Consider the following 11,277-nt stretch of genomic DNA (forward strand, 5'->3'; position numbering starts at 1 on the left):
CTTCTGGAGATCCTCCACGGCCGCTTCCCCAGGGCATCGGACGTCAGCTGGGCACCACATCCTCAACTCGGGCAGGAGGTTCCTCTCCTGCCCTTAACCGTATCAAAACTCCCTCCGCCCGCTCTACAGCCCTTTGCCCGTCTCCAGCGGGGCGCCGGTATCTCACCCGGGCTCCTGCCGGTCCGTGGAGACGTCTCCGTCGGGTACTCTCCTCTGCCGGGCAACTCGGTACGTCGAGACTATCTCCCCACGGCAGATTCGAGCACCTCGACCTCAACTAAACAATAACGAAATCTTACGAGAGCCTTGACATAACTGTACGAATCAACCCGAGAGCGTAGCTTCTGAGCAGAGCTTTGGACCCCCCCCCCTCCTAATGAGAGTTCATCTGCTGAAATTTACATATCAGTCAATGAAATTGTATCTTGTTACAGAATTTCCTTACCGCAATGAACAACCTCTGGCAGTCGATGCCGGAAAATTCGGGGAAGCAACCCTTAAATTTCATGGTCTTTGAAACCAAGGACGATCTACAGGCAGCATACTGGAAGGAGCCCTACAGCATACCCTTGGCTGTCATTTTTCGAAATCCACAGCCAATATCCCATAATTTATCGTACGTCTCTATGTCTAATAGAATTTATAAATTTTTTTCAGACACGTCAAAGTAACCAATCCTTAGGAAATACGTAAAAAAGCACTATTAATTCATTTCCTTTTGTATATGACTATATCTCTTGAATGCAGTGTCTTTGTTATTTAACCCCTTTTCTTTGAATAGCCACATTAATCGAGATTTTAATTACGAGTAGAAGATCCAAGGGTGTTAATTCTCACTCTCTCAGGTCTCTCCGTGCTAAGTCGTAATTTTCTTTCTTCATCCCTCTTCATACTTAGTTCACAAAGTTACTCGTTCTATCCCACTGACGTCAATTGGAAGAACTATTCTCGCACATCTTGATTTGAGTCTTGATTTTACTTTTCTTTATTTATTTTACTTTTTTTCTCTCGTGTTTCGTGTCTTCCTTTGTCTCGATACACTAGAGTACTCTGTTTCACATTTATCTCTCTGTGAGTTCAGTTGATAAAATTTTTAAGATTTTTTATTCATTTTATTTTTATTCCACCTTATTGCTCCGGCGCTTAACTTGAACTACTACTGCTGCTTTGCGACACTATACACATTATCCAACTCTGCATTTATTCACTCCACTTTTATGTTGTCTAAAATTCTCTACTTTATTTGCTTTCTTATCTATAGCATTGACTAATTACTTTCATTACTTTTCAGATACGAAATAAGAACGAATCCTTCTTATCCATCACCTCCATCACCTACGGAAAACTTCTCATCTCCGGTTACCTGTCGTAAGAACACCAGCCACTGGATGGGTGGTGTCCTGTCGATAGAAACCGGAGGATCATGTCCGATAAACAATTACATCTATTCCGGATTTATGGCTCTTCAAATGCTGATAGAAACTACAAAAATACGGGTAATTTGTAGACAGTTTTATGGCAGCTATATAAAAATCATGTTGGCAATAGAAAATTGAATTTATAATTATGTAATATTTAATTTGATTTTAGCTGGATATTGCAAACACGAATATTTCAGTGCCTGATGTTATGCTTGAAATGTTTCCCAAAGAAGCTTATACAGCAAGTGAGTGTTTGCAAAGAAATTGAAAATATTTATCTATAAAATTATGCTCAATCGATAAACGATAGTTTGCGAATGGATTTTACTAAGAGCCATCCTCTTGTAGATTGGATGCTAGCTTTTAGAGTGGTGATACCACTCTATATGGTACTGGCTTTATCTCAGTTCATCACGTATCTTCTGATACTTATTGTCGGCGAGAAGGAAAATAAAATCAAAGAGGGGATGAAGATAATGGGATTAAAAGATTCTGTGTTCTGGTTGGTGGAAGATTTTCTAACCGATTCCAAAAATCTGTCGGTAGGTTAAATTCTCATTTTCTTTCAGGCTTTCCTGGTTCATCATATACGGTATCTTCGTCCTGCTGCTCTCAGCTGTTGCTGTTATCTTGCTGTTCACGCTACAGATGTTTCAGCATACGCACTTTCTCCCAATATTTCTTCTAGTTGTTCTCTACAGTTTCTCTGTTATAATGTTCGCCTTCATGATCACTCCCTTCTTCGACAAGTCACGGGTAAATTGACATGACATGAAAATTAAGTATTATTAAAAGCATAATATTAATAATAAAAAATATTTACAGACTGCTGGTGTCCTAGGAAATTTCGCTGTGACAATATTGAGTCTGATGTACTTCATACAAGTTTTTGTCGCTGACTCCAGTTCCATTTCCTTCTGGGTCGTTTCTCTTCTAAGTCCAACAGGCGTAGCATTGGCCATGGATAAGGTGAATATTAGCAAGATCAAGATTATTAGCACTTATGGTCAGGAATAAAATAAACTTGGATTCATGTATTATATGTAAAAAATTCCACAGGCCCTGGTTCTCGATCTTCAGGGTGAAGGAGTGAATTTTGATAATCTTTGGTCTGGAGGTGGAATACCGTTTGGTGGTAGCTTGATAATGATGACTCTGGATATATTTCTATATGCATGCATAGCCTACTATCTGGATTCTGTTGTACCAAGTACGCTTAACTCTTATTACTCTTAATGATAAACTAATATAAAAAAGAAATGTGCTGTAATACATTTTTTTTTGTCAGGCGAATACGGGATAAAGAGAAGTCCATGGTTTTGCTTCACTCGTGGATTCTGGTGCAAACGAAAAGCTCAAAGAGTAAATATTAATCACAAACCATAAAGTATCAGACGATATAACTTTTAATAATTTAATCTTGACGCGCGTTATTTTAAGGCACCGTCTTCAAACGGGGAATCAAATTCATTCATTCCTGGCGAGGAAGCAAATCGCGATGTGGAACCTGTAGTTCGCGAGATGAAAGGTCGAGAAGCCATCAGAATCGTCGACCTGTACAAGTCTTATCAAAAGTGTTGCAAACCGGAAATCAAAGCTGTTAACGGGATTAACCTGACGATTTACGAAGGTCAGATAACCGCAATTTTGGGACACAATGGAGCCGGAAAAACGACGCTCTTCAATATCCTGACGGGACTGACGGCTCCAACTGCTGGGACTGCACTGATCTTTGGATACGACGTCAGGGATTCAAATGATATGCAAATGATTAGGAGCATGACAGGCGTATGTCCTCAGCATGATATCCTCTTTGATCTGTTGACCCCAAGAGAGCATTTGGAATTTTTTGCGGCTGTCAGAGGAATTCCAAGAGCCATGGTTGAGATGGAAGTGCGTTACACCTTATTATTACAAACTATCTGGAGGATTCTGTTTATAAAATTATACATATGTTAACTAATCCATAATTATAGATAAATAAGACACTACAAGGAATAGACCTAATGGAGAAGGCAGACACATTTGCAAAATACTTGAGTGGCGGACAAAAAAGGAAATTATCTGTTGGAATTGCTATTATTGGGGATCCTAAGATAATAATTCTGGACGAACCTACCGCTGGCGTGGATCCATACTCAAGGAGACAGATGTGGTCTTTCTTACAATCAAGAAGACACGGAAAAGTGATACTATTAACAACCCACTTTATGGACGAGGCAGATATATTGGCAGACAGAAAGGCGGTAATCAGCAAAGGAAAATTGAGATGCTGCGGCAGTTCATTATTTTTGAAGAATAAATTTGGAATTGGTTATCACTTAACGTATGTATCATAAAGATGAGAATTATTCAAAGATTATACAATAATGTAATTCAATAAAATCTTTCAGACTGGTTCTCGAAGGTAATGCCAGAGAGCACGCGATATCTAGACTGGTGACATCACACGTATCCAAGGCCGAAAAAGCACGACGTCACGGTCGTGAACTGAGCTTCATACTTCCCCACAATTCAGTGGAAAATTTCGCACCCCTATTCTCAGCCATTGAGCAAGAAATCAAGACCAGGGCTAGCAGATTGGGTATCAGTAGCTATGGAGTATCGATGACAACCCTGGAGGAAGTATTTCTTCATTTGGAAAAGGACGAGGAGACAGAATGCACAATGGATAACCTATCCAAAAAGATGGTGAGAAATCGTGCACTCAGCAGATCACTGTCTCTCCAATCAAAGAGCACTTCTTATCAGAGTCTGCAGAACGAAGGTGCTACTGTGCAAGGCGATGGCCAAGTGAAGGGTAATAACAATAATCTGTAAATTATCAAACGAACAATTGATATTTAATAAGAGATATGTATATAATTATTATCGACACAATTAACAGGCGGTGGAGATCTACCAGACGGTGTGCACAGCGACAAAAATCCCATAATACTCGGCCTTGGATTAGATCCCATAAAAACTCGGCCCAACTTCATTCAAATCCTTTATGCAATGCTACGATTAAGACTTTTACGTTTATTTAGAAACATCCAATTACTATATTTCACGATAGTAGTGCCACTAGCTCTAGTAGTTCTTGGTCTTTATATGAACAGAATACAGACCGTCGACATAAAGATGCAGTCCCTCGAATTAAACAATGGTATGTGTACTTTTCAATGAATCTCGTGTTCCTATGGAGTAGTAATGAGCTCCTTCTAACGAAGGATATTTGACAGATACCTACGAGAACATGACAAAAATATTATATACCAATAATACAGACAGCGATATATCGCCACTTATCAATCATATAAGAAAGGACGTTAAGCTTCTAGAGGAATATGACGGAAATTTCGACGACCTTCTTGCTATTGCCCCACACATGGCGGTCATTAATATCAGTGATCTCAATTTACTCAAAATGAAATTCACTTTAACTTACAACGATACCATGCAGCATTCTCTACCGATCTTAATGAATATCTTGTCTAATGCATTCTATAGGTAAGTAGTAAGACCTCTGCTATGTTCTACTACTATGCTATTTCATTATTTTTTAGAGTAGTTGGGTAATGAATATAATCAAAACTTTAATGATACCTAGATTACACAGTAAAGACGAGGACATCAAACCTATTAAAGTCAGTACGCATCCATTCCAACAAACTTCACAGCCACAGGAATTTAACGTTGGCATAGGGAGCTCCTCCATTTTCATTGGAATGCATTTTGTCCTTGTTCCCATAACTTTAGCCGTTGATATGGTCTACGATCGTGAGGTAATTATCAACACATTAACAAAGTTATGCAATTTCGTTCTCATTATGAATTTACCTCGTTCCAGATAAAAGCAAAGAATCAACTGAGAGTGAATGGTTTATCGTTCCCCATGTATTTTCTGACATACTTTATCGTTTTGGCCGCATTAATGACGTTCATCAGTCTCTGCATTCTTGGTATCATCTTCCTCTTCGATGTTCCCTCTCTCCAAGAACCTCCAGCAATAATAACTCTTGGAGTTTTATTAATGCTCTATTGTCCCTCGTCCATTTTGTTCTCCACTTGTCTCAGTTACATATTCGACAAAATGGATTCCGCTCAGAGTATATTACCTAATATTGCTACGTTCTTTGGACTGATACCGTTCATTCTCGTTATGATCCTTGACATGTTGGGTTTCGGTAAGTATTCCTCTCGTTATTCTATGTTAAAGCATTAAATATAAATATTACTATATTTTTATTTGTTTCATATTATCTTCAAGGTAGTACAGCAGCATTTCCATTACACGTGGTATTTTCATTACTGAATACCATGTATATACCATACGCTGCCGTTTACTACGTCGATCGTGTTCATTTGATGTGTTCTATCAATACTGCCTGCCATCATTTATCCATGTCCGACTACCTGACCACTGAAATCATTTTAATGGCACTTGGACTCCTTGTACATTGTCCACTCTGGTTCTTCGTCCTTCTCGTGTTGGACATTAAAAAAAGTGGTGGAAATGTCAGCGACATTTTCAAATATTTCCTGGTTAGTTAAAACAGTCATAACAATAATTGTTAAACAGACATTCAGTTGATTACACTGTTATTATTACCTTGTAGCGCAATGGCGGATCAATCGGCGAAGAGATAATGGAGAATTCAGACGTCGGCGAGCACGAGGATGCGGATGTTAAAAATGAACGGCAAAGAGTCTTCAATCTTATATCTTCCTCCTCCGTACAAGAACCCCCAGTGGTCCTAGTCCAGGTAGGTGTTATTATTTTCTAATCTCAAGAAATTAATAAATTCGATAACTAATAATGTTTGTTAATAAAATAAACCTAGAATTTGAGAAAAGAGTATCACAATCGTACAGCCAGCTCGTGCAGCTGCTGCTCAAAGCGTGAAGAAGAACCAGCACCTAAAAGAAAGCTGGCTCTGCGAAATCTGTCCCTGGCAGTAGAACCTGGTGAAGTATTCGGTTTGCTAGGACACAATGGCGCCGGGAAAACGACCACCATGAAGATAATAATCGCAGATGAAGCGGCAACTAGAGGTCGAGTTCAAATTGATGGTCTCAATATAAATTCCCACATGACCGAGGCTTTTCGCAAAATGGGATACTGTCCTCAGCATGACGCCCAATGGAAGAACATCACCGTCAGGGAACATCTCGAGTGCTATGCAGCTATTCGTGGTATACCCTGGAGTGACATTAACAGGGTCGTCGATCTCTACATGTCAGGACTTCAAATTCATGAGCATGCCGATAAACAAACGCAGGAATGTTCAGGAGGAACCAGAAGAAAGTTGAGTTTTGCAATGGCAATGGTTGGTGGGCCAAAGGTCGTCCTCATGGATGAGCCCAGCACCGGTATGGATCCTCGTTCAAAGAGGTTCCTGTGGGATACGATTCTGGCCAGTTTCCAGGTCGGCATAATTTACATTGTATTTCTACGTTACTTCACAACATTCACAACTCCACCTTAATGACCCTGAACGTTCCAAACATTCTTGTCCTAACAGGGTGGCAGAGGTGCTATCTTAACGACCCATTCCATGGAGGAAGCTGACGCTCTCTGCTCCAGAGTTGGCATCATGGTCAAAGGTGAACTGAGGTGTATTGGGTCGACCCAACACTTGAAGAATCTCTACGGCGCCGGTTACACTCTAGAGATGAAATTATTGGGTGGTGACTGCACACCAACGACTCCTTCCGGTGACAGAATTTCTGGTCTTAAGGATTTCGTCGCTGGATTATTCCCTGACGCCACGCTGGAGGAAAGTTTTGCGGACAGGCTTGTCTTTGCCGTACCCCAGCACTCTGTCAACTCACTCGCGGAATGCTTCACGCAACTGGAAAAAGGTGAAAAGAGACTTGAATTCGCAACTAAAAAAATTCACCTTGAATACCTGTATCTCAACTTGCTTTACATCCTTACGTTATAAATTTACAGCCAAGCAGGAATTGGACATAGAAGAGTACAGCTTCAGTCAGACCACTCTGGAGCAGGTGTTCCTGAAGTTCTCGCACTACGACGAAGTCAATGGCGGGGAGTGAGCTTCCGGAAAATCTAGCATTTAAAAAGTGTAACGTGATAAGTTCATTCCAAGAAAGAAAAGAGTCACAATCTCTTGTGACTATATTTGTCAGTACATGAAAAACTGAGCTACGCAAATCAAGTTGCAGATGAGTTCTTCGTAGAAAAAAGATACTGCTTTCGGAATAGTGAGTCATGGTGCAAGGACAGGTCAGGGACCATAGAGGAAGTGGGTTCTACGATAATTAAGAAAATAATTAAACTAATTACTATTATTACGAATCCCACTATCGATCGTGACTACGATGAAACTTAATCGGTTCATCGGATCTCAAAAATGCCTCGCCGACATCATCCAGTCACATGAATACATATGTGTGTGCGTGTGTGATATGTATACATATCTTGTATATATATACATATCATGTATACATATATGAAGTAGAACGAAGTTGCGCGATATCCACAACAATACCCAATGTCTCCGCGGGACACTTACAATTAATAACAATGATGATGTTAAATAAGTAATAACGAAAATGCACCATTTCGTGATTACACGTGAGTTTAATCGCACGTAATTAGGCGCCGTCTAATTGCGTTCTTCTGCGTCCAGAACATTGATTATACCCGGACACGTCGCGATTTCTCACAACCATTTTTCTTTTCTTTTTTTTTTTACGTACTTACAGTCAATGTTGTGACTTTTTATTTGTACTGTATACATAGCCATTATAAACCGATGATTATAATGTAAATAGATGCAACAACAATATACGGATTGTTAACGAAATACAAAAGTCCTACTCGAGTTTCTCTAGGATTTTGGTATGACGATGTCGATCATGAGGATGATACCTCGTGCCGAAATAATCGGCGCGATTAACAAAAGAATTCAATAAACGTGCTTTCAAAAACACACTCCTTTTTCACGCGTATATCTTATAGAAATTTTGAAAAAATGAGAAAAGTCCTTACCGAATAAGAGACATAACCTTTGAAACTACGTATAAAATAGTTAATCAAATGAGCGTCCAAATGCCAGTTGTACAAAGTAGAAAAAAAGCTGTATTACTTTTCATAGTCTTAATATAACTTAACCCTGCTTAACATTAAGATCTTCAAACTGGAGGTACAGAAAACTAGCTCGTTACTTAAGCCTAATTATCAGCCTACGTAATCAAATGAGTGAAATTCCTTTCAAATCAGAATCATTTACTACTTACAGGATTAATAGATTAATTCAATAATAATTTAATGGTATATATACAAATATATATGTATATATACTTCTCATGGAATATCGCTCTTCAACCAACAACTCGAAATCCATCTTTCATATAAAGGATGACCGATAAATGCGATAATAATAAAGAATATATATATATAAATATATGTATACATATGTATATATATAAAAGAAAATTTAACAATGAAGCGTGGTTGTACATAATATGCATACATAACATCCAAATATTTGATAGTAACACACGAAAGCGACAATGATCGTTTATGGAAAAGACATTTGAGTGTTTCGGTTACGATTGTGTTTCGCGCATGCGCTCTTCAAAATCGTACGGTCTTTCGAATCGGCCATGAAAATAAATAGCTGGAAGGACGAGAAATGGTTCAAGAAGATATATAAATACCCAACTGGAGGACTGAATTAAACATTTTCTAGATGACATGTGTATTTAGTGAGAATTTAAAACTTCGTCATAAACAGAATTTGGTTTTGTAAATATGTCGTTGCTGGGTACATGGACGGAGAAGCTGATGGGAAAGAATCGTAGACAATTTTATACGTAGACATATACTTGTATCTGCACAATTATATATGTACGTATAAAATATGAAAAGAGTGCTTGAGCGTATGCAATGTAATACGCAATTTATGGAAGAATCTCCCTCATATGTATAACGTAAATCTATGAAGATTTAGTCAATTACAAAACCTATAAGAAAGCAGCAGAAAAAATTTTATTAAATTATATATACGTATACCATTTTTTAAGGGCAGTTATGACGATTTAAAAATTATAATGATTATTATTAATTATTATAAATATATATATGAAATATTTATCCCAAATAGCATATGATATCATTCGAATATTCTGAACTGATATAGGATATCCGATATATACATATACTGAACATCCTCAGAATGTCATGAGAACATTATTGATGTCCTTGCAACTTTTCTTAGCACATTTAGACATACAATTTAAGTTACGAATTTTGTAAGGATTTTTTTGAAACGACCGTGAATCGCGCTTTTTCTCAGAAACGCTATCTACCTGGATTGCCGTCAATTTGACTGACCTCATTTTCTCTCTCTTCCCGGCGACCAACAACAGTGATGGCATATTCGTGATGCGAAGTTAGATACAATTTCTCATTTATTTATATAACCTTCACTGGTAAATTGACATCATGAAATGATTAGGAAATTACAACTAACATGGGCCGTTACACGTAATATTATGTTTGCTGATATAAAATTTTCATTCCTATAATGTCTACTACACATTTCGAGAATGAACAGTATGCATTCTAATGTATGACTGAGAACATTCTTTGAATATTTTCTAATATATTCTCTATCCTATTTTGTATCATGTTATCAGAATACATTTACAATGTTCTCAGGATATTCTTAAAGTCATGTGAGACATACATTCGATGATTCTCAGCATATCCGCAGGATCTACCAGGACATTTTTTTCGGATATCACAGGTATATACGAATATCTCTATTGAAATATTCTCAGAATATTCTCAGGATCTACTTTTGCTATCTGGGATTATTGAAGTCATCGTTTATTAAATTCAAAGTTATATCGTGCCCCGAGTGCAATGCAATAATTCTTATTTTTAGTTGGCCAATTTTTCGTCTAGACGCCATTTTTCTTTCTTTGTTTTGCTGTAAAACAAGAGGAACGCATTTTGCATTGTTGATCGGTGAGAATTCGAAGCACATCAGGCAACGAACTGTATTTCATTATTTTCCTTATTGTTTGCAAAATTTCACTCTCTTAACACGTATGTAACAGATACTTACTCGCATTTAAAAAATCGAAAGAAACAATAGTATTTATCTTTGACATTTACAGCGCGTATTCGTTTGTGTAATGATATTCAGATGAATGTAATAAGTTGTTTAACGAAAGCTTTTTCACTAATAAAAATGAGTTAAACATTATTCCAGTCTAAACTCTAAGATTATACTTCGATCCCTTTATTGAGAAACATTGCTCGTTAACGGAAATCGACGGTTAGTAGTCGTCTGTAATATCAACAATGAAGACATCTTAACCCCAAATATCCATTTTAAATTGTACTCACTTATTTCTTGATTAGCCTGGGGATTTTGGCGCGTGCAATAATTTTTAATACTGCTTAGCTCACTAAATAGATGTTATACTGAAAGCATCACTAGTTTGAACAGAGATGAGTAGGAGATGTTCAATGCTACAGATTACCTCTGCCCGCTAAACTACACGTTCGTGATCACGTACAGCTCGGTTACGACGGAATATGCATTATCGACGGAGGCAATGATCACAAAATCCTACTCCCGGACTCACTGCTACCATTTAGCGCCATACTTTTGGTATCGCCTACTAATGGCAAGATGTCTAGGGAGATGCACAATGCTACGGTTTTAGCATAGATGAGTAGGGAGATGCACAACGCTACGATTTTAGGCAAAGATGAGGTTTTAGGGGATACCAAAAGCATAGCGCTAAATCGTAGCGGTGAGTCCAGAAGTAGAATTTTATGATTATCGCCTCCGTCGATAAAGCGTATTCCGTCTCAGCCGAGATGAAC

General features: G+C 38.1%; 1 protein-coding gene and 1 long non-coding RNA gene across 2 annotated transcripts in view; one reads left to right on the top strand and one right to left on the bottom strand.

Annotated features, from left to right (window-relative positions):
- LOC107269724 (ATP-binding cassette sub-family A member 5) overlaps positions 1-9,317 on the top strand; it is a 15,851-nt gene extending 6,534 nt beyond the window's left edge. Inside the window, exons 4-23 of the mRNA XM_025087067.1 lie at positions 435-616; positions 1,292-1,496; positions 1,591-1,666; positions 1,770-1,923; positions 1,991-2,177; positions 2,247-2,390; positions 2,481-2,631; positions 2,710-2,783; positions 2,862-3,314; positions 3,398-3,747; positions 3,815-4,221; positions 4,309-4,569; positions 4,646-4,913; positions 5,014-5,188; positions 5,254-5,590; positions 5,674-5,948; positions 6,023-6,169; positions 6,248-6,832; positions 6,929-7,268; positions 7,360-9,317. Coding sequence (XP_024942835.1) covers positions 435-616; positions 1,292-1,496; positions 1,591-1,666; positions 1,770-1,923; positions 1,991-2,177; positions 2,247-2,390; positions 2,481-2,631; positions 2,710-2,783; positions 2,862-3,314; positions 3,398-3,747; positions 3,815-4,221; positions 4,309-4,569; positions 4,646-4,913; positions 5,014-5,188; positions 5,254-5,590; positions 5,674-5,948; positions 6,023-6,169; positions 6,248-6,832; positions 6,929-7,268; positions 7,360-7,463 — 4,875 coding nt within the window. The 3' untranslated portion in view covers positions 7,464-9,317. The remainder of the gene's footprint in view (positions 1-434; positions 617-1,291; positions 1,497-1,590; positions 1,667-1,769; positions 1,924-1,990; positions 2,178-2,246; positions 2,391-2,480; positions 2,632-2,709; positions 2,784-2,861; positions 3,315-3,397; positions 3,748-3,814; positions 4,222-4,308; positions 4,570-4,645; positions 4,914-5,013; positions 5,189-5,253; positions 5,591-5,673; positions 5,949-6,022; positions 6,170-6,247; positions 6,833-6,928; positions 7,269-7,359) is intronic.
- LOC107269731 lies at positions 7,100-10,986 on the bottom strand. Its single transcript, XR_001538125.2, has 3 exons — positions 10,792-10,986; positions 7,345-7,476; positions 7,100-7,258 (listed from the first exon to the last, which is right to left on the bottom strand). It is a non-coding gene; the product is annotated as an uncharacterized LOC107269731 (long non-coding RNA).
- Positions 10,987-11,277: the final 291 nt, after the last annotated feature.

The sequence above is a fragment of the Cephus cinctus genome, unplaced genomic scaffold (assembly GCF_000341935.2).
Source record: "Cephus cinctus unplaced genomic scaffold, Ccin1 Ccin1_scaffold0689, whole genome shotgun sequence".
Classification (NCBI taxonomy): Eukaryota; Metazoa; Arthropoda; class Insecta; order Hymenoptera; family Cephidae; genus Cephus; species Cephus cinctus.